The sequence below is a fragment of the Oenanthe melanoleuca genome, chromosome 1A (assembly GCF_029582105.1).
Source record: "Oenanthe melanoleuca isolate GR-GAL-2019-014 chromosome 1A, OMel1.0, whole genome shotgun sequence".
Classification (NCBI taxonomy): domain Eukaryota; kingdom Metazoa; phylum Chordata; class Aves; order Passeriformes; family Muscicapidae; genus Oenanthe; species Oenanthe melanoleuca.
The window spans coordinates 34,462,709-34,483,154 of NC_079334.1; the positions used below are offsets into that span (position 1 = coordinate 34,462,709).

At 41.6% G+C, this 20,446-nt stretch overlaps 1 protein-coding gene across 2 annotated transcripts; it reads left to right on the forward strand.

Moving 5' to 3' along the window:
• Positions 1 to 192: 192 nt before the first annotated feature.
• E2F7 (E2F transcription factor 7) lies at positions 193 to 20,056 on the forward strand. 2 transcript variants are annotated; one of them, XM_056516387.1, is made up of 13 exons: positions 193 to 242; positions 410 to 490; positions 2,974 to 3,249; positions 5,200 to 5,368; positions 7,718 to 7,999; positions 8,668 to 8,826; positions 9,852 to 9,989; positions 10,818 to 11,012; positions 11,661 to 11,745; positions 12,361 to 12,871; positions 13,743 to 14,010; positions 15,242 to 15,657; positions 16,914 to 20,056. In XM_056516387.1, exons 2-13 carry the CDS (start codon positions 410 to 412, stop codon positions 17,091 to 17,093), a joined length of 2,760 nt encoding a protein of 919 aa, XP_056372362.1. In that variant the 5' UTR covers positions 193 to 242; the 3' UTR covers positions 17,094 to 20,056. The 2 variants fall into 2 exon arrangements, with proteins under 2 accessions (XP_056372362.1, XP_056372363.1); XM_056516388.1 differs by lacking the exon at positions 193 to 242 and having other exon boundaries at positions 322 to 415.
• Positions 20,057 to 20,446: the final 390 nt, after the last annotated feature.

A 20,446-nucleotide genomic window follows, 5' to 3' on the forward strand; every position in this document is an offset into this window, starting at 1 on the left:
AAGCGCGCGCGGGGGAGGGCGGGCAGCGCCAAGAAAAGGAGCGAAACGGCTCCGCGCGGGCGGGAGCCCCGTCCCGCGCGCCCGCCGCCGCGCGCCGCCCGCCCGCGCGCTGATTGGCCGGCGGCGCGGCCGGGGCTCCCCGGCGGCCGCGCCTGATTGGCCGGATTGTAAAGCGATGTCTGAGGGCGCCTGGCGGGAGCGGCAGAGCCGCGCGCCCCCCGCGCGCCCCGGCCCCGGCCGCGGTGAGGGCGCCGAGCCCGCCGAGCCTCCCGCCCCTCCCTGCCCGCCGTCCCTCTCCCTCCTTCTCCCTCCCTCCCCGGGAACGCTGCCCCGAGCAGCGGCGCGTCCCTCCGGGGACGGGAGCGGCTCCTCTTAAGAGCCGGGCTAAGAGCGCCTTCTCGCTTTGCAGATGGAGGTGAGCGTCCTGGCGCTGCGGGACCTGGCGAGCGCCCGGCCGGGGCGGCGGGGCCGCGGCGAGGCGGCCCAGAAGGTGAGCGGGAGGGCGGCGGGGGGCCCCGGTTCCCTGCAATGTCCGGAGCCCGGGCCGGTGCAGGGAGGAGAGGGAAGGAGGGAGGGAGGGAGAGCGGTGGGCGCCACAGAGCCCCAGCCCCGCCAGTGCAGGGCCGCCGCCCCGGGCTTGGAAGGGGGTCGGGCTCCGGGTCGTGCTGCTGTGGCTCCGTTTGAGGTGCTGCCCTTCGGACCTGCTGGTCTGTGCAGCAGCATCTTACCTGTGAGCGCTTGGAGCACAGCGATGTCCAGCGCTGCCCCTGAGATAACTAATCCAGTGTCAGAAGCCTGAGTCATGCCACCCTTGTCAGTAAGTGAGGTGATTGCACCCTGGTACTACACACCGGGAAACACTGTTTGGCTTTCACCTGAGTACAACTCACACAGTGATCCCAAGTATTCCAATGGCTGCCATGCGGTAAAGTGGAGAGGGCTCTTGTAGAGACTGATGGGTTTAAAGGTAAGAACTACCAGGCCTGACCTGCCACAGGAATAGTACAGTTCTGTTATTTAGCATGGTTTGGGCACGCTGATGGATATGTCACCTGGGCTTGCCTTCTGGTCTAAATTCATGAAGTGGTATTCTCCAGTCAAGAGGCTAAGCAGGGCCCTCACAGGGAACAAGCTCATTGTTTCCCTACTACTTCATCAGCCAGGAGAGCATAGGTGTATATAGCCTTGGGCACAACCTTGCTCTGTAATGTCTCCTGAACTAGATGCAATTCATGACCTGCTGTCCATACTCAGTCTGAGTCCTCCAAAATTCACACACTTCTTGTCAGATTCTGCTCCTATTATATCAGAGGTTTGTTTCAATTACTGCCTACATACTAAGTTCATCAAGCTGACCTTTCCTGTTCTCTATCTCATTCTTCTACCAAATGCCCTTGTGGTTTTGTGCCATACAGGTAGGACTTCACAGAGTGTTGCAGCTACTGCGAAAAAAAAGGGAGAGAGAGTAAAAGTGTTTCTTACCTTAGTAGGTAATTGTGACAGTAGAAAATAAAGATTTGAAAGGGCATAGTCATGTACTTTTCATGTAGAGCCGCTGATTTTTTTCATTGTGGTAATTACACAAACATGATGATCTGAGGTACTGAAACAGCAGGTTGCTTCTGCTGCCCTCGCTGCAGTTCCATTACCACCAGCCATAATGAACAGGAACTTTAGGGGAAGATAGACTTTCTGCATTACTTAGGAGTTGATTTGCTGCCAAACGTGAAATTGCAAGAAAATATTGAGTGCCAACACTGTATGAATATATGTTCTAAGAAGTACCATGGCCTTTAAATTGACCCTTATTTATCACAGTGTAGTAAGTTACAACTGTAACTTACTTTTAGTTGTATTAAAAAAATAAAAAAAAAAAAAGAGATGTATTTATTACATCCTTTTGGGTAATTCATAGGTGAATGTATGCAGAAGAGTTCTTCATCAGTTCTCAGAGCACAGTGCTTTTGATGTGCCAAATTTACTTCCAGTCTGAATGCTACAAAACTTCTCCTAGTGAAAGCCAGTTTCAGTTGTTATTAGAACTTTTTTCTGCTTTCCAGCTAGACTGTGCACATTTCAAAGACCTTTAAAATCGCCTATTTAAATATGTTTCAGCTACAGAATAGTTAAATTGCTCCAAGTTAAAGGCAAAACTTAAGAAAGTTCTTGTAGTAATCCAATATAAATTCAAATTTTGTTTCAGGCTTTTATTCAATTTCTTAATTGGATTTCTTACAGCACAAAATTAAATACATTATATTGAGGATATCAATAATGCTTCCTTCAGCTGGTCCCTTGAAGTAAATTCATCTGTAGTGATAATTCTTGCAATAAGAGAAAGGGATCCCTAGATGAAATATGAAAATTTTGATGGCAGCTAGGTACTAGAAGGAGATGAGCTTCATTCAGGAAATGATAAAAATCAGCTGATGAAGTAGACTTTTCCTCCTAGCAGCTCTTAGCTGTAGTCAAGGGACAGTTATGGTTATTTCTTGGTTGCTTTGAGCAGCAGAAATTGAAGATGCAAAACTTGCACATGAGGTTACATCCCCTTTAATTTGACATTTTATGAGTTTGAGCTGCATCCCCAGCATGGGGACCTTTGAAACAGAGCTCTGCTTTTCTGCTAAGTGTAATGTGACCAGTGTATGATGTCAGTTTCCCTGTGATTTGGTGATTTATGTTTGTGGGCAATGCTGTCTTGTAATAACAGTCAGAGCTTAAAAGCCTAATAGGCAGCAGGTTGTATTGGTTGACCTCAGGTTCTGTTTTTCAAGGCAGTATCTCAAATACGTTTCCTCCAGTACAGCAGCACGTAGAATATTTTAGCATTCCCAACAAAGGCAGAAGAGCTCTGCTAAATATAGATGAGTGCCAAGGCACAAGTCAGTAAAATTACCTTCATGAGAATCATGAAATTGGTTGATGGAATGTCTTTTTCCTCTTGTGTCTAAAGAACTTTGTTTTAAATAGGAAAACATATTTGATCGATCCAGGATGGCTCCAAAGACTCCCATTAAGAATGAACCAATTGATTTATCGAAGCAAAAAGGCTGCACACCAGAAAGAAATCCAATTACACCTGTTAAGATCATCGACAGACCTCAGCCTGATCCCTGGACTCCTACTGCTAACCTGAAGATTCTTGTTAGTGCTGCTAGTCCTGACATGAGGGACAGGGAAAAGAAGAAAGAGCTCTTCAGACCCATAGAAAACAGTGAGCAGAGTGACACACTTGATTCATTACAGGTGAGACTCAAAACACAATTACCTTATATTCAGACAGGATTCAGACCTTTCTTAAGTTGCTCCTCAGTTTTCTTCTAACTGGCTCTTTGCTCCCTAAGGAAAGATGCAGCATTGTAAGACGCCAAGGACAGCTGCCTACACAGCACTGGCTGAGCAGTAGGACTTCTAAAGTAACTCTTACTAGTAATTGACCCGAGATCCCTTCAAGAGCCTGAATATTAATTAAAAGAACAGTGAAGAAAGTAGAGCTTAAATGTTTGATTTTCCCAACTAAAGTACTTTTGAACCACATTACAAAGAAAATTGCCAGATCTGTTTTAAACAAGCATCCTTTTCAAAAATAAATTTGACAAAATGTATACTTTCCAAATCTTAGACCTCATCTGCAACTGTCCTGCAAAATGGTCCGCTGAAACCTTTTTTGCCATTTTCCACCCCAGCCCCCAAACTAGTGGTCAAAATACAAGATGAAGCATTAAGATTTCTACTTCACAAAACTCAGGCAATGCAGGGTTTGACCTCTGTCCTCACTTTAGGAGGTTTGTCCCTGGAGAGAATGACATCAGATTGTAGTAAGCATCATTATGATTTTCTTCCTTCGTGCTTTTTTTTTTTTTTTGTTCCAACCACTGCTTTTTCTCTCCTGATTTGTTTCTTGTAGGATATCCTTCATTGGTGATTTCAGCAACAGGAAAATAGTTCTGGGTCCTTATACTGAGAAGCATCATTTCATAGGTACACACCACTCTAGAAGTGTGGTTTTTACAGCAACTGCAGTAGCGACAGTAGTGTAGAAAATTCTGCAGTTTTCATAGTCATAACAAAGCAAACAGTTCTTTAAAGATCATTCCGAACATGCTGTCCAGTAGGTAAAAAATAGTTGATGTTTAGGGCTAGTTCATTACCACTCCAAGCCCACTAAGATCACACAGCATTTTTGGGGTGGCAACTATAAAGAGTTCAAATATTTTCTAATTAGTAAAACTTTTCTCTAATAAATTTCTCCACTTAGAAAGATAGCATACAAAAGAAGTAGAAGTTTTAGAGTGAGAATACTGCTATTTCCATACCATAAAAACAATTCTATCAGAGCACCAGCCTGCCACAAGGTTACTTAGTTACAAACTAGCAAAGGACTGTTTAAGATCCCATAAAGCAAGGAAACATAGGTTTCAACAGCTACCACCACCTTTAGCTTTTCTTTGCCAGAGGGCAAGACTTCTTTTCCTTTTTATAACACAGAAGAAAACTCCAGACTTACCAGTGCAAAATAATCCTCCATCATTCTTGTTTTGTGATAAATAAACATACCTCTTCTTACATTCTTGCCACCACAGTTTTGCTGGTTTCTGGTTTTTTTTCCGGCTATAGGGTCAGAAAGCCCACATTCAGGCCATCTTACAGAGTTAAGCCAACAGCTTGACTAAGTTTAAGGTTCAGAGACTGAGTAGTACCTTTTATAGTTTCTGAGCAAAGTGGCCCCACCCCTTCCTCAATCACCAGTTTCTTAAAGTGATAGTGTCACTGTAAAAGTCAGTGAAAAAAGGTATTGCAGGAACTTCTTGATGGCTTCTGCATCTCCTGGCTTATTAGATCCAGAAGTGTCTGAGAGCATGTTCTTCCTTCTTTCCAAAAGAAACACTCTTTCCAAGTATAATCTTATCATATGCTAGTCTTGGGTGTTGATCTCGCTGGTTTTTTTCCTTTTGCATGACCACGGTTTTATGATTGCACAGATAAGAATTTTTCTGTAGGTATCTTGTGTGATGAAATAAGAAGAGCTTGCAACTGTGTTATCCAAGTGCTCTATGCTTTCAAGGAGTCCATGTTGGTTTTTTTTAATTAGAAAATCTGATCTTAAATATTGGTAACATCTGAAATATGTCTCACTTGACTATGTCTTGCTTTTAAAAGCTCTGCACTAAAGGGTTAACATTTATTTTTTAACAGTATGATATAGTAGATGACAGCACGGTTGATGAATTTGAAAAGCAGAGACCCAGCAGAAAACAGAAAAGCTTAGGACTCTTGTGCCAAAAGTTTCTAGCTCGCTATCCAAATTATCCATTGTCAACAGAGAAAACTACCATTTCTTTGGATGAAGTGGCTTCAATTCTTGGTATGTATACCTGCAAAACTGGGGTAACTGATCACCTGGGGTAACCTAACAGGTGGGCCTTCCAAAGATCATATTCTAACAGACTACATTCAAGATCTGCCTTTCCCAGGGTCTGGATGCTCTTCTAATCATACTAATCAAGAGTTGGAAATGCCTAATATTCTTCAATGACTTTGTTGTTTGGTAGCACGACCATTTTGAAATCTGCTTTCTGACTTTCTGCACTTTTGGCTAGACAGATCTTGCTTCCAGCTGTTTACCAACTCTGTTGCTCTCTTAAATATTCAATTTGTTGAACACTGAAGGAGTTAGGATTAAAACCCTCTGAAGGAGGACTTCCAGACAATAAATTTATCAAAATGAAACATTTGGGGAAATGATTACAAACTGGTTTGTGTAGGAGATCAGTTGTGTTTACTCCCTGACTTCTAAACATGTGTGACATCATATCTTCTGCACTGTCATGGTTCATCAGGATTACCTTAGCTTTAAATATCACCTTGTGACAGCAAGGTACTGGGAGAACTGCAAGAGCACCATGAGAAAATGTCTTGATTGAGGTGACAAGAAGGTTTTGAGTAGCTCATTTGCTGGTTCTGCTGTTAAGTTTGGTTTTAGTTAAAAAATTAATGAAATACCTGCAAGAAGTAATAAAACTTGGGAAAGAGGACTCAACCAGGACAGATTATTAACAAAAATATCTGAATCCTTGGAGAGGTTGTTTCTTAGCTAGGAAGGGCTTAATAAAATTTGAGTTAAACTAAATAAATCTTGTAGTTACATCTAAAATGAAAAGAAAAGATGTAGCAAAAATGACATTTGTTTTGGGAAGAAAAGGAATAGAAGATTGATGTCTTCTGTGACTCTGTTAAGAAAGGCCTTGAAATACCCATTTATTTGTTTTGATAGAGTGAATTAGAAATAAGATAGAATACAGATTAGGTAAAGAGATAAACTACTTTTAAAATTAATTGTTCTTTTAGATTCTGCTGTTACTCCTTTATGTGTTTACATGAGATGCTCATGCTCTAACCTTGTTCAGCTGAACAAATAGTGCTCTATTCTGTGTATATATACCTCGCTTTCCTAAATAACTGAAGCTTTCTTCTAAAAGTTACTGTTGGAAATTTTACCTCCCAGAAAGTGGAAGGTTTAGGTTGTTTTCCCTTTGGTCTTCCCACAAAATTACCCCCCTGCTGATATTGCTGCTCTCAGTGTAACAAATTATGTCTGTGATACAGCTTTTGCTGCAAATGTATATCACTTTGTCCATGGAAGGTGGCTGTACTGCTGGTGCCTGACAGACACCAGAATATGTGTAGCACTCTTGTTTTTCTGAATTACATTTCGCTCCAAATGCTTCACATCTTGGGAATGCTCATGAGTTGTTTCACCCAATATGTGTTTGAGGCTGGTAAGTATTATCCCTATTCTTCAAATGGGTAAACAGGTACATTACAGCCTTGTCTCCCAGAGGGAAGTTTTCAAAACCTCTTACCCTAACTAACACTTGTTCTGCTCAGCTGATGGTTACTGTTAGAAGAATTTTGGTGCAGATGCAGCCACCAGTGTATAGTACATTGTGTTGCATATAACAGCCATGCTTCAAACAGCACTGGACACAAGCATTTAGTACAGGGATCATGCCACCAACCTGTTCATGTTAAGTCCCCAACCTTGCTCACGTCAGTCAGGCTGAACTCAAGTTGGGCATATTTCATAAATTTCCCATAGGTGTGGACCCAGCCAGCACTGATGATTCGTTTCTGTTGTGTTTGGGAGCAGTAGGTCTCATTCTATGCCACTCTGCAACTTGTGAAGCTTTTGATGCTCCTTTACTTGGTACTTGCTTAGCAAGTAAAAGTAATTGTCTCACTAAATGCAAGAGGAAGACTGCACTCCCCCTGGTTCCTGTATGAGGGGCTTTTATCTCTCTACTGTGGCAGACCCTTTTCTGCCCTCTTACACACAGGCTTGTGTCTAGGTGTGTGTCTGAGTGTTGAAGCACTCTGTAAGGAGGAGCCAAAGTACTCTGAAAACCCTGAGGCAGTTCAAGTAGGTCTGAGTGAACGGGTCTGGTAGACTGCAGTCAGTTCTAAACACAGTGTAGGTGCTTTAACATGAAGCCATGGCTGGGCTGGAAGTTAGGAAAATGGACAAAGAGCAGGATACTGTGAAGCTGGCCACGCATAAGTCTGATTTTCAGTGTGCAAATACCGATGTATCTAATAGAACGTGTCCACATGGACATTGAAAATGTCTATTAGAGAACAACCTGTTCTCTGATCCTCCTGAACTAAGATGAGCATCTATGTCTTTTTTGTCTGTTCCTCCCCACTTCCCAAACAGGAGTTGAGCGGAGGCGAATTTACGATATCGTGAACGTCCTGGAGTCGCTGCAGCTGGTCAGTCGTGTGGCCAAGAATCAATACTGCTGGCATGGCCGGCACAACCTCAGCCAAACTCTGAAAATGCTTCAGGATGCAGGAGAGCTGCAGTATGGAGAGTTAATGACCTCCCAGCACAAGGAGCAGGACTTAGAGTACAAATTTGGAGAACGGAAAAAGGCAATTATTCCAGATTCTCAAGACAGACCATTACTGGACTTTTCAGAACCGGATTGCGTCTCTGGTAAGATGATTACTAAATGTGTGATGATATACAGACACAAGTCTCTTTCTTCAGTTTACTATGTCACTTTTCCCCTTGCTTTGCCTTTAAATTAAATAATAAAAAGTTATCCTTTACAAAAAGGTGCTGAATTCACCATGGAAGGTACAGAATTCTTCCTTCTATTCTGTTCCTAACATAGGTCTCAAGACAGATTTTTCTCTCTATCCTGCAGACTGGCAAGAAGTTCTACTGGACAATCCAGTTCTTTCCCCACCTGTATCTGACAGTAAATGCTTTATCCTGACAGAAAGCACCATCTTCATTTGTCTGTTCTTTGCAGGCTACCTATATAACACATAATGGTTTTAAGTTACAAAGTCCATTAAGTCACAAAATTATAGTGGCACAAAACTGTGTAACATAACATAGAATCAGCTTTGAAATTTCACTTTCTAAAAGCTATTTCTGCAAGTTTGAATTTTTATTGCCCTTTGAAGAGAGAGACTCCCGTCTGCATTAATCAGTTTTGGCATTTGCATTGAAAGGCACTTGCTGCCTTTCAATAAATTTCTGCTTTCTGGTAAGGAAATACTTTACTTATTTTGTGTGTGAGAAATGTTCTTACTAGTTTTCTGGCTGTGATGGATGACATATGCTAAGAGGCTTGGGTATTATTTGTAACACAGCATCTGCAAACAGCAGAAAGGACAAGTCATTACGGATTATGAGCCAAAAGTTTGTCATGCTGTTCCTTGTCTCCAAGACCAAGATAGTCACTCTGGACATCGCAGCAAAGATATTGATAGAAGAAACCCAGGATACAGTGGACCACAGCAAATTTAAAAGTAAGATGGCTAATGAGAGGCAAATCAGAAAATGGGGCATGTTTGGACTGACACCAAACAGACACCAGTATGTAACAGCAAAAGCAATTTGTGCATCTTTTCCTGGAACGTGTTCTGGGGGTTTGTTCATTGCAAATGCATATTTGTGAAAACAGAGCTTAGTGTGGGGAGGAGTCACTGACAATTATCGCCCAAGTTCAGCTTCAGAAGAAAATTTCTTCTTGTTGTTGTTGATTTTTTTTTCATACTTAAATCCTGTTTCCGGTACTGCTCTGGATGATGTTTAGAATTGAAAAATGCTGTTTAATTTAATAGAATGAATTTTCTCTCTGCAGAAATATGTTCCTTCTCCTTTTTACCCCAGAACTCTTTTACAGCTGGATGGCAGAGTTTGTTTTCAGTTAGTGAGGATTACTATTTCAGTTGGTTGGATAACATGGGAAAACTTAGCATGAGTAAATAAATCTTCTGAGATAAAGACTTTTAAGTCTTTTAAAGTACTTTTAAAATAAAGTACTTGCACTTCAGTCTTGAAATTTACTCCAAATATAAAAAGAAATGTGAGGAGTTTAGCTGGAAACTATGTGGGTATCATAGTCAGCTCAACGATGTTCTTTACTAGAGTCATTGAGATTTTTCTGTATTACATTTTTAGAAATTATAAATGTGTCCTCTTGTGATCAGCTGTGCAGTCTTGTGCCTCTTTCTCCCAACTTCTCTTTACCCATGTGGAGGTAGTTGCCTTTTCTGGGCAAGTTGATGATGTAATCACTCCCTAACCTATATCTATCAAAATGAGGTAGATGAGTTTAGAGCTGAGCAGCTAAGCTATGAAGTAGCAGAGACAATCAGGTGGGAGCTGGCATGGCAGGCTTCATGGGAAGTGGCTTAAATCCATCCCAATTTGATTTTGCCCACCTCATCCATGAAAGCTGTGGTAATAGTCTGGAATGAAGTTAGCATATAAGTACATCCTATATGCATTGTAAATCTGGCTCTTATCTCCTCCTGCCCTCTCTTGTTAGCAAAGGTACGAAGACTGTATGACATTGCCAACGTTCTCACCAGCCTAGGCTTGATCAAGAAAGTCCATGTCACAGAGGAGCGAGGACGCAAACCAGCTTTCAAGTGGATTGGGCCTGTGGAGTTCCCTGAAAATACTGGTAACTTGTGTACCTTGCATTTATTTTCTTTTTGCTTTTACAGTTCCTTCCCAAGTGATAAAGGTTGCTTTCTGTATATAAAGAATGGCTCAGCATTCAGTGGGTACCCTGTGATTACTAATTGCTGCCAGCTCGACATTTGCCCTTGTTAGACTTCATGCCCAAGATGTGGGTCTGTGGAGGGATGTTGAAGGATACTGTGTCTTGTAGGTATTTCTACACTGACTTAGATAACTGTATGCATTGTAGAGCAATAGCAGATAGCACTGACATCTTCAAATCTGGGTCCACAGATGTTCTGGGTTGCAGAATCTTGGTAATTCCGTAATAATTATACAGTGAATTATTTGTTTAGTAAGAGGACATAACAAGGTAGAGCAGGGCTGTTTCTTGTATATGGCCCTTTTTACAAAAAGCTTTGTCTGCTTTTTTTGTCTCCACTCTTGTAAGGTGGTGGGATAGAGAATCTCTGTAAGCTGATGTTTCTTGGCTAGAAGTCAGAGCAAAGGGAAGCCTTTTGGCTTTGATATTTGCATCAGGACAGTGCCAGGAACAAGTAAAAGTGAAGGATAATGTAAATACTATCTTAGTATCATTTCACCTCCTGACTAGCATACTAGAATGTAGCTGCTGCTGTAGCTGCTACAGAATGGATAGGAAGGAAGCCCTTACCTTGTCTGTTGGTGCTTACTGAGTTCTAGATTTGTTTCAGTGTTGTGAGGTTTGAGATAATATAGAGGTTGCCTCTTCCCTTATCAGCCAGTTTGGTAATATGACAGAAGCCTAAATGATAAGCTGTGTTGCCTGAAGGACTGTATGTCTCTACAGATGAGCTGAGAGGGCATAGCCCAGCATCAAATCCTCTGCAAGAGACACAAAGAGGAGCCTGTGTCCAGTACCAGACCAGCACTGCTGGAAAGCAGAGGTTTACACGTCACGCTTCCTTTAACAGTGCACAGCCTTGTGAAGCAACCAGAAGGAAAGTCTGTTCTGAGCCTAACAGCCCACGTCAAGAGAGGCAAGGTAACTACTAATGAAACATGTTCTTTTCTATTCCACTGGACCTGCCCAAATGAGGGCATGCACCACTTTAAGGCACTTGATTGGGTGAATCACCATAATTAAATATGTGAATTACTCTTGGGAGGTTCCTACATGTCTACTGTCTATGTGATGATGAAACATCTGGTTTAGAACCTCCAGTTAAATGCCTAAAGTTACATTAGGTGGATCTAGGCCATACTGCAATTGAATCTGCAGTTTATTTTCTGCAGGTAAATGCTTCTGTTCTGTACTAACTGCAACTATACTACAGTTTCTTCTGTGAAAACTTGATTAAGAAAAATTCTTTAGCCGCAAAATGCTTGTTTTATTTTATGGTTTCTAATGTAGTGAAATGTACTGTAACAATCTAATGGATAGTTGTTAAGAAAGATAACGTAATTACAGGGCTTTTCACAGTTTCCTCTTATAGGAAATGATGATGTTGAATAGGTCTCCAATGGGACTGAAAGTTCTGAGTGTCTTGCAGGTTCTGACTCTAGGTGATTAGTGGATGCTATAAAAATGTGTCAGGACTGAAAAATTATAGCAATTATTTTATACGGCCAGTATCAAAATATGCTTGGTAAAGCTATCTGTGATTAATTGAATGCCTCTTTGTTCTTTCAGCCTGTATTGTGAATTCAGATGAAAATTGTTCCAAAATGATAAATCTAGCAGCTGTCTGCAGGCAGAAAATAGAGGAAGATACTGGGTAAGTTGGTCTTAACTCTTGTCCAGTTGCAGCTTTGAGCTTGTCATATTTACTTTAAGGATAGATTACATTGATGAGACTGAGATAAAAAAATGCCATAAAGTCTCATTATTACAATTGTAATACTGATAGATGTCAGCATAGCTTTGTTTTTTTCATGGTCATTTTACACCCATCCGTACTTGTTCCAGTGTTGGTGTTTTGCTTCAGTAGTTTTTTGTCATATCTGCTTATATGTCATTCCTGTATCCTTTGACCTATTGTCTGGGTAGGTTGAGCAAATTATGATTCCATGGAAGGGCATTTCTGTCTCTCATATGTCTTCTGTGCACCTATTCCAGTTTAAATTGATTTGTGAATGATTGACTAGTGCAGCCAAAAGCAGTATTGGTCCAGCAAAAACCTGAGAACTCTGCTTCTGTGTAATTAGAAATGATAAGGAGTGGCTCTTCTTCTAAACTGTGTAAAAATTGTTGTTTGAGGGTGGGATTTTTCCCACATTAATGTCCAAATATGCATCTCTTCTAAGGATAAAATAGGCATTTCATTTTGGAATAAATGTTTTTCTTCTTTTCATTATTGTTTGATTTTTATTTTGGTTTTTTTGTCTTTTAGGAATAAAGCTTGTGACACTGAAACAGTACTAAGTTCAGCAAAGAAGTCCAACATAACCTTACCTGTCTCCCTTCTTCCAGTTCCTGGGGACTCTGATTTTTGTGTTAACCCATTGCCTCAGGCAGTTTTCCCTGTGGTTCAGGCCGATGTGCCAAGCTTCTCACTACCAATTGGCATCAGCAGCCAGGCTTCACACCCTTCCATGCCAGCAGCCTCCAAAACAGAAAATGGAAAACCTACCCTGGTCCCCAACCAACCCTTCCTGTGCTTCCCATCTTCATCCCTTTTTATGTTGTGCGGTGGTCTTCAGGAAAATAACATAAGTGAGCCCCTAGCCACTGCAGGAGACCTGGGAAGCAGGAGTGCAGAGGCTCAGGCTCCCACTGTCTGCCAAAAACGCAGCTCCCAAAGGTGCTCATCGCCCTCTGCACCTGGAGATGATGAAGAGCCAGCTGCTAAAAAGCAGACATTGGAGCACAGTGATCTGCCCCTCTCACTTGTAGTACCCAAGGTAAAGGGAATTTCATTATCACTTGGGTTGTCTCATAGTAAGGAAAGACTTTTTCCCAAGACAATTTTTTCAGAAGGGAAAATACATACACTGCTCTTGAGAGATAAAAATGCTGCCTCCACATGTTAATAAACTTGCAAGTGGGCTATGCCAGGCAGTATAAGCATTAACTGGGAGATGTTTTCACACTATCAGGGGAAAATGGACTTAGATTGCTTTGCATAGTGATGTGAAGCTCAGTTATTCTTTGGAATTACCATCCTGATCATTTTCTTCAGCAAAACAATGGGTCAGAGGGGAAGAAATCAATGTAATTATTATGTCTATTCTTGCCCTGTTAGCTTGGGCTTTCCCAGACAGCAGCAGCATTGCTTACTCCACTGAGCTATAGGAAATGTGATTTGTTCTTTCCCTCTCTCCTCTTACTCTCCAGCCTGAGTCCCTTTCTCTGAGGCCCACAGTAGCCTGGTGAGAGAGAGATTAGGTGATGAAGGTGATGCATAGTTATCTCAGAATTCTCTTAAATACTGAAAGTAGGATCTGACTCAAGACTGTCATATAAGCCATTTGAATATTGAATATAAATCATTTGAAACAAGTGTTTTTCCTTATCAATAGAAAAGTAATCCCAGAGGTCAGGTGCTTCTTATGTAGTGTATCCAAGTACTGAATGTGAACTACAGCAAAGGGCACAGGCTTTAGGTATCACTAATATGGTTCTTCAAACCCTCAAACAAAATTTTTAACTTGGTGATTTGCTAATCAGGTTTGTGCTGCTCCGTTGCACAGATGCATGAGGAAGGTGCATGAGAGGTATTGCACTGTTTTATTTCAGTTTGAACTCTTCATTTCCACTTTTGTTTTTGCTTAGAAACCTGAGTCACCCAAAGCAAAATCTTCCCCAGGAAGTGGCTGTTCAGCTGCTGTACATCTAGAAACAAATCATCTTGATCTTGCAAGTTCTGCTGCTCCAGAGACGGCAAACAAGGAGTCTACTAAGCCTTTAGATTGTCATGAGCAAGGAAAACAATCTCAGAAAAGAGATCCTGATGACCCCCCTCCAGGAAATGAGCACATCTCTAAAGAAAATGCCAATCAACCTTTCCAGCCACAGTATCTTTATGTTCAGCCTACTGCTGGTAAGGACAGCCATGAGTTCTAGAGTCAACCAAACCTCTGTGTCTGTTCACTGAGCAAATACTGAGTCCTACAAATAGGTGAATGTTTACCATAAAAAAAAAAACAAACCCTGACAGCAGTTCTCTGTAGCAGTTTAGTAACTCTAAAATCTCTTGACTCAATGTGAACTGTTGCTCCTCTGAAAAGAGGCATTTTTCTGAGGTTCCCAAGCATTAATAACATTGAACAGTGTGGGGTTTGCATGAGAATTATGTGTAGCAAAAAACACCATTTATCCAGCATTCAGAACTCAAAGGAGCTGGAAGTCTAGATTTGGCAGTAAGCTGGCCAATATAGAACAGCAGCATCCCCTGAGTGTATGAATTTCGTCACCTTCAAACTTTGTTCTGTCTTGTAACATGCATTATCAGTATAACCCCTGAAACCAAAGGCACTGGGAATGTAGCCAGCTCTGCTTGTATGACACTGTGGGGATCTAAAGGAAGCAGCTGAAAATACCACAGTGGGATTTCATATCCACCATGTTTTGTGCCTGTGTTTGTGTGCAGTGAGTGACTGCTTTGTGGGAACAGGACATGTGGCATATTTCACTGCTTTAGTCTTTGATTCACTCGTGACAGGGAGTGGGGTTTGTGGCATTTCACTTAGGCTGGAGATGCTTAGTTTAAAAATGGTGATCCTGGTGTTTTCAAAGGTCAGGAAAACTGAGAGCCAGAGCAGCTTCTGCTTCAACACAGTAGTCCAGCTGTTCTCAGCAAAATTAATGCCTCTGTGATATATCTTTGTGGGTGTCTCCCTTTGGTTTGGTTTGTCTAGGGTTTTTTTCCTCACTAAAAGTAATGTATTTGTTTTTTTATATAGTAAAGGATGATTCCAGTTAGTGAAGAAAAAGAGTTTGTTTAGCCAGGATGTTGCTTGTAATTGAAGTTAGAAGCAGAAAACAGCGAGGGTTGTGGTTGACACTTCATATGACCAAAGTAAATGGATGCAGGTACAGTGAATAGACAAGTAGGAGGGGAAATGGAGGAAGATAAGAAAAGGGAGCTGGACAGAAGACTCAGAGGTTTGTGACAGTTTTCATCCTAATTTTTTGTTGTTTTTGTCATAGTTTACTTCCTAGGCAGACTTTTCTTTATTGTCACACCTTTTTCTTATTCTAGATAAAGTTACAGTAGTTTAATTCCCTTTTTCAAGTTTATTAATGCTTTGTTTTTTCTCTCTTTGGTTTAGGATTAAGCAGTTTCAATTTCCTGTTCTCTGCAAACCAAGCCCCTGGTGCCATCAGCCTGGCTGCAAACCAGATGCCTTCTCTAAGCGTACCCTGTGTCATGGTGCCATCAGCAGCCCTGGCTTCCTTCCCTCTCGTCCCATTCACCAGTCCTCTTTCCCCAGTTCCTGACAGCTCCTTCTCAGCTGCTGCCTCCACGAGTTTCAGTGTGTCCAGCCTGGCATCAACCACCCCAGTGTTCATAAGCACCACGGCCGTTGTCAGCCCCAAGGTCTCACCCTCCCCTTCGGCAGATCCACCGCAGCCGGCTCACCCCGCTCTGCACCTGAGTCCTGTGCTTACAAGATCCTGCAGTGCTGTTAAGCTGGACTCCCCTGTGTGTATGGGGCACCCAGTGACCCTTCTGAAGCTGCAGCAGGTAAGGGGGGAAGGTGAACAGGGGTGGGGATGAAGGAGCTGTGTCAGTGAAAGTGTCAGTGCTGAGTTGTCATGCTCAGAGCTGGTGTCTTCCACTTATCTTGTGTCTGCCCATCTTAGGGCTGGCACAGAGTATGGGACACTGTTGAGCTCATAGCCCAGCACAGCACATTTAGTCCTGAGCAGTGAGGTGGTTTTATAACTTACAGAAACTCTAAAATCCCCCAGCAATCTAAGGTCTTTTCCACCATCTGAAAGTGCCATTGTGTGCTATGCAATGGCTGCAGAAAAACATTAGGAGGACAGGAGGATTATGTATCAGAATTCAGGAGTCAGCTGGCTGCAACACTTTTTCAGGTAGTAGTGTCCTGGGTTATCCCCTCAGCCCTGTTCTGATTTCTCCTCACTATGTAATGGAAAAGTAATAGCAGCATCAGAGCTGAATGAAAACAATTATTCTTGTGAGATTGTTGATCTTTTTGTATAATGGTAATTTTTAAGTCTACCATAGAACCATATTTTTGATTAAAAAATCAGAAATTCAAAAGTGAAGGAGGACTGATTTATTTCAGTTAGTGACATAAAACAGTCATGCCACACTGTGTTACCTGGGTCTTTACAACTATTAGCAGTGACATTTTGGCACTAATTCAGCTTACATTTGCAAATTTGTGATTTGTTTTCCTATTGTCTAATGCAGTGACAAATAGGTCAAACCTTTGGAAGCGTTATAGACATTGCTTTATCATCTTTGAGCTTAGAAAAAGGCTGTAATAAGAGGCTGGTTGGCAACCAATCTGATTACAGATACTGACATTGGAGGTTACAGTAGAGTGGCACTTAGAAATGGACGGGGAGGGTTTAGAAGACTAATTTTTGATTTCTCTTGATGATAACAAGTAACAAAAGTGAGTAAAACATCATGGAAGAGAAAGAGCCAACTGAGCTAAAGTGCTTGATTGGCATCAGAACAAATGACTATGAAGTAATCATGAAAAAATTCAAGTTGGAAATGCGATAAAGGCATTCATCTTCCAGCAGTGATGTTCTGGCATCCAGTTTCAGAATGAAAAGCAGGGACAAAGCCCATAGCCTTTCATGTGGCACTCCTGAAAGGGTGTGTGACCTCTAGTAGCAGGGTACAGGGATTAATGTCTCCCAGGTGTCCTCTGTTTGCCTGCTTGTGTGTAGGCTTTGAGAGAATCCTGCTGAATCACTGGGTTTGTTTTTTGTTTGTTTTTTTTCTTTCACAAACAGCCTTCATCAGCTCCTCTCACTCCCAAGAGTATTCGTCCTGCACATCATGAGGCATTTTTCAAAACTCCTGGAAGTCTTGGAGACCCTGTGGCATGGAAGAAAAATGAAGGTACCACCCAGACCAGAAATGCCAGCTCTGTGCAGAGGAGACTGGAAATCTCTAGTACCAGCCCTGACTAATTCTGCTCTTTGCAAGGGGTGGGCAGATTGTCCTCGGACCCCGTATCAATTACAAGAGAACAAGCTCTTACCTGGCAAGAGGAGCACGTTAAAATGTCACCCCTTGGCATGCTTCCCCACTATCCATTCACCCACTGGTTCTGTTAGCCGTCTTCTTCAAAATCACCCTTGGTACAGAAATCCTTTTACTGAATTGTCCCTTCACTACTGATTTGAATTCAGACTCTGGGCTTCACACAGCCTTGTGGGCATCAAATTGTAATTGTGATTTTAATTTGGAAAACTCTCTCTATTTCTGTGAGGAGATGCAAACAGATTCTTTTGGAGCCCCCAGGGGTTCTTTATTCATGGTTCTAAGTGAGATGTCTAGCACTTATCTGGGGTAAGCATTTCATTTGCATGTACTCTACATACCCTGAGTAAATCTGTGGTGAAAAGGATAAACTTTTGCAATTGTGAGAGCAACTGCTTCCTTGATTCCAATCTGTCAAATCCTGCCTCTGCAGTGCAGCCTCTTGCTTTTTATTTTGTGTGCTGGAGTGGGATTAGTGCAAAAAGTGATTTTTGCAGTTTCAGAATAACAGATTTTCTCAGGGTAGGATTACTTGAATGTCAGTTGGTTGTTGTACAATTTGCCCAGCACTTGTGGTTAGAAAAACCTGATAATAACACAGTATGATTGAATGTATACATGTGAAAAATATTAAGACCAAAATAACTGTGAATGTTAACATTTTTATAGTTGTGTTAATGAACTGTATTAGTCCTTGGGTTGGTTGGTTTTAGTTTTTTTTCCTTTGAGCAAAATATGCAAGTTATATGTAAAGAATATAAAACCTGAATCGTTCAACAGGTATGACAAAGTGATTTGAGAGTGACAAACCACTGAGAGGACTGTGCTAAGATGTCATCTCCTGATTAAATATCCAGTCTAGACTTTATGACCAAGGAATACTGATAAGTCATTAACCTCACTCATGATTAGATTCAGTCTAACCTGAGTCTACTAAGTGCCTACTTAGCTGTTTACTTAAGTGTACTTAAGGGATATCTACTTAAGTGCCTAACTCTTTACTTACAGGAATTTTGTGACTAGTTAGTAGTGCATTTGAGAGTGTTGATGGGAAGACAAGGGAGATCTTATCTATCTAAACCAGAAAAAGAAGTTGAAGAGAGCAGGAGTCTTGAGTTTTAAATTAATATAAAAAATTAATAAAAATTATCTAAGAGAAGATAATGAGGAAGAAAAGTCCTAACAATTCACATTCAGAGTCCTCAAATAATGCATGGTGCTATTATCAATATAGGACATAATTTTAAGAGCTAATGCTCTTATGTTTGGGTATGTTTTCACTAGTGTAGCAGCCTGCAATTAAATTTGTGCAGTCTCCTGTTCAAAAGACAGGAAGTGTTGCTGTTGACATCACCTTAGCCTGGACTTAGCAAATGTAAGGCCAGCATGATCAGCTCTCTCTTTGGTACTGATACTGATTTTCCAAGGGTTAATGCACTCTTGGATGTGCTATTTGTTAGGCAAGGATGGTTAAGACTTTGAGGCTGGGGATTTGATGAAGGCATCTTATTTTTATAATGAAAGTGAAATTTAAGAAAGCATTCTAGTGAAGCTGAGAGTTTGAGTAATGCAGCCTTCTCTTAGAACAGACCAATAACATGTTTTTGAGAGGGCTTGGTTAGCCCTGGTTGAAAGAAAATCTGTATCAGAATTATCATAGGAAATTTCAGGGGTGGTAAAGAAACATCCTCAGACTGCTATTTTTTTTATATTTTAATGACACTACAGTTATGAAAGTTTACAGTTTTTTCTTTTGAATTATTTCTTCTTATACACCCACTTAGATGAATTTTGCTTTGAAAAGCAATGTGTAACTAGCACAGTGTTGCCCCTGCACTTCTGCTGGCGTGCATGTGTTGCTGCCAGGGCAGGAACAGGCTGCTGGGGTTTCAGGGAAAATGGTGAGTGCTGATTCTCCAAACCTTGTCTCTTCTCTCTCCCTCTAGTACGGTGCAACCTTTTAGTGACATGGCAGCTGGGAGCAGGGAGGAGGATTAGAGCTAATATTGGCTCTTTGCTCCAGTTGAAGCATCATCACCAAAATTGCCTTTCTTTGTCAGTGATGTTATTGTGTGCCATAACTAACTTAACTATACTTGAAAATGCAGGGAGTGAAAATGGATTTTCCATTTCCAGTTTCTGCTTACAGTTTTGAGTTTCTGTATACACAGGTCTGGAAATGAGGATTGACTCCCTCTTCGGTGAGTCATGGTTGGGAAAGCAGGTTTTGAGCCTAGGAGAAAAAGGATGTTGATATGCTATCTTGATTTTGTCAATGCAAAATTCTCACTAACATAGAGTGAGATCACTGAAGCAGTTGGGCAGCTTTGTTCTGTACCCAGAGTAGACTGGTGAGGGGGAGCAGTTGGTTGTCAAGAGGGAATGGGTTTACCTTTCCTATCTTTACCTTCACTGAAAGCTATGAATTTAAATAAACTAGGAACAACTCATCAGCAAAGTAGCTTTGGAAAAGCAGAATTTGTATTTGCACTGAGGCAAAGTGCATACCCAGGAAGTTCTGCAGGGTTTGTGAAACCTTTCTATCCCAAGTCAGTTGGTGAGGAGGCTGAGCATATAACTTATACTTGAATCTATCTGCCACGTTTACATTTCTGATTGTCTTCTGTAAATTGGTGCTATTTCTGTATTTAAAAAGCTGTATTTTTAATGTAAAGCTGCTTCCAGTTTGTTTTTTTGCACTGCTAGTTTAATATAGATATTAATTTTATTGCTGTTTATAACTGTTCTTCAGTGATTAGATGTCCTGCTTTTCATGCTCTCTAGCTATCTGTTTATCTGTCTGCATATAGCTTTACTCCAATCACACTGTTGGGTTGAATATGTTTTTTTATACTATCTTTTAGCAAAATATTAAAAGTTTACAGAATAAAAAAATGAAATTAAAACCGAGGCTGTGATTTCAGTATGGAAGACTTTCAAAAGACTTGAAAAGAAATATTCCTGTACCACATGTCCAGGTGAGGACATGTGAGCACTGGAGGACTAGCAGAGAATAACAGCTTGTCCCAGTGGTTCCAGCATCCAGCTGTTGCATGCAGCATGGGCACAGCTCCCACCCAGCTGGTGCAGGCACAGCAACAGTTACAGTGCAGTGTAAATTGGCTTCTTAAAGTCCTGGAGCAGGCCAGGGCAAGACTGGGTGGCCCTGGCCCAAAGCCACGTGAGGTGATCCTCAGCTGGCCACCATGGGAGCCACCCCAGCAGTGCTGAGGGGCTGCCCAGACCCTGCCTGGGTCTGGCTGGCCCCTGTGTCCCTGCA

Excerpts from the sequence above, each read along its gene's own strand:
- E2F7 (XM_056516387.1), top strand. The coding sequence starts at position 410 with ATGGAGGTGAGCGTCCTGGCGCTGCGGGACCTGGCGAGCGCCCGGCCG. Across the intron at positions 11,746-12,360 it reads AAAATAGAGGAAGATACTGG|GAATAAAGCTTGTGACACTG; the intron begins GTAAGTTGGTCT and ends TTTGTCTTTTAG. Across the intron at positions 15,658-16,913 it reads CCCTTCTGAAGCTGCAGCAG|CCTTCATCAGCTCCTCTCAC; the intron begins GTAAGGGGGGAA and ends TTTCACAAACAG.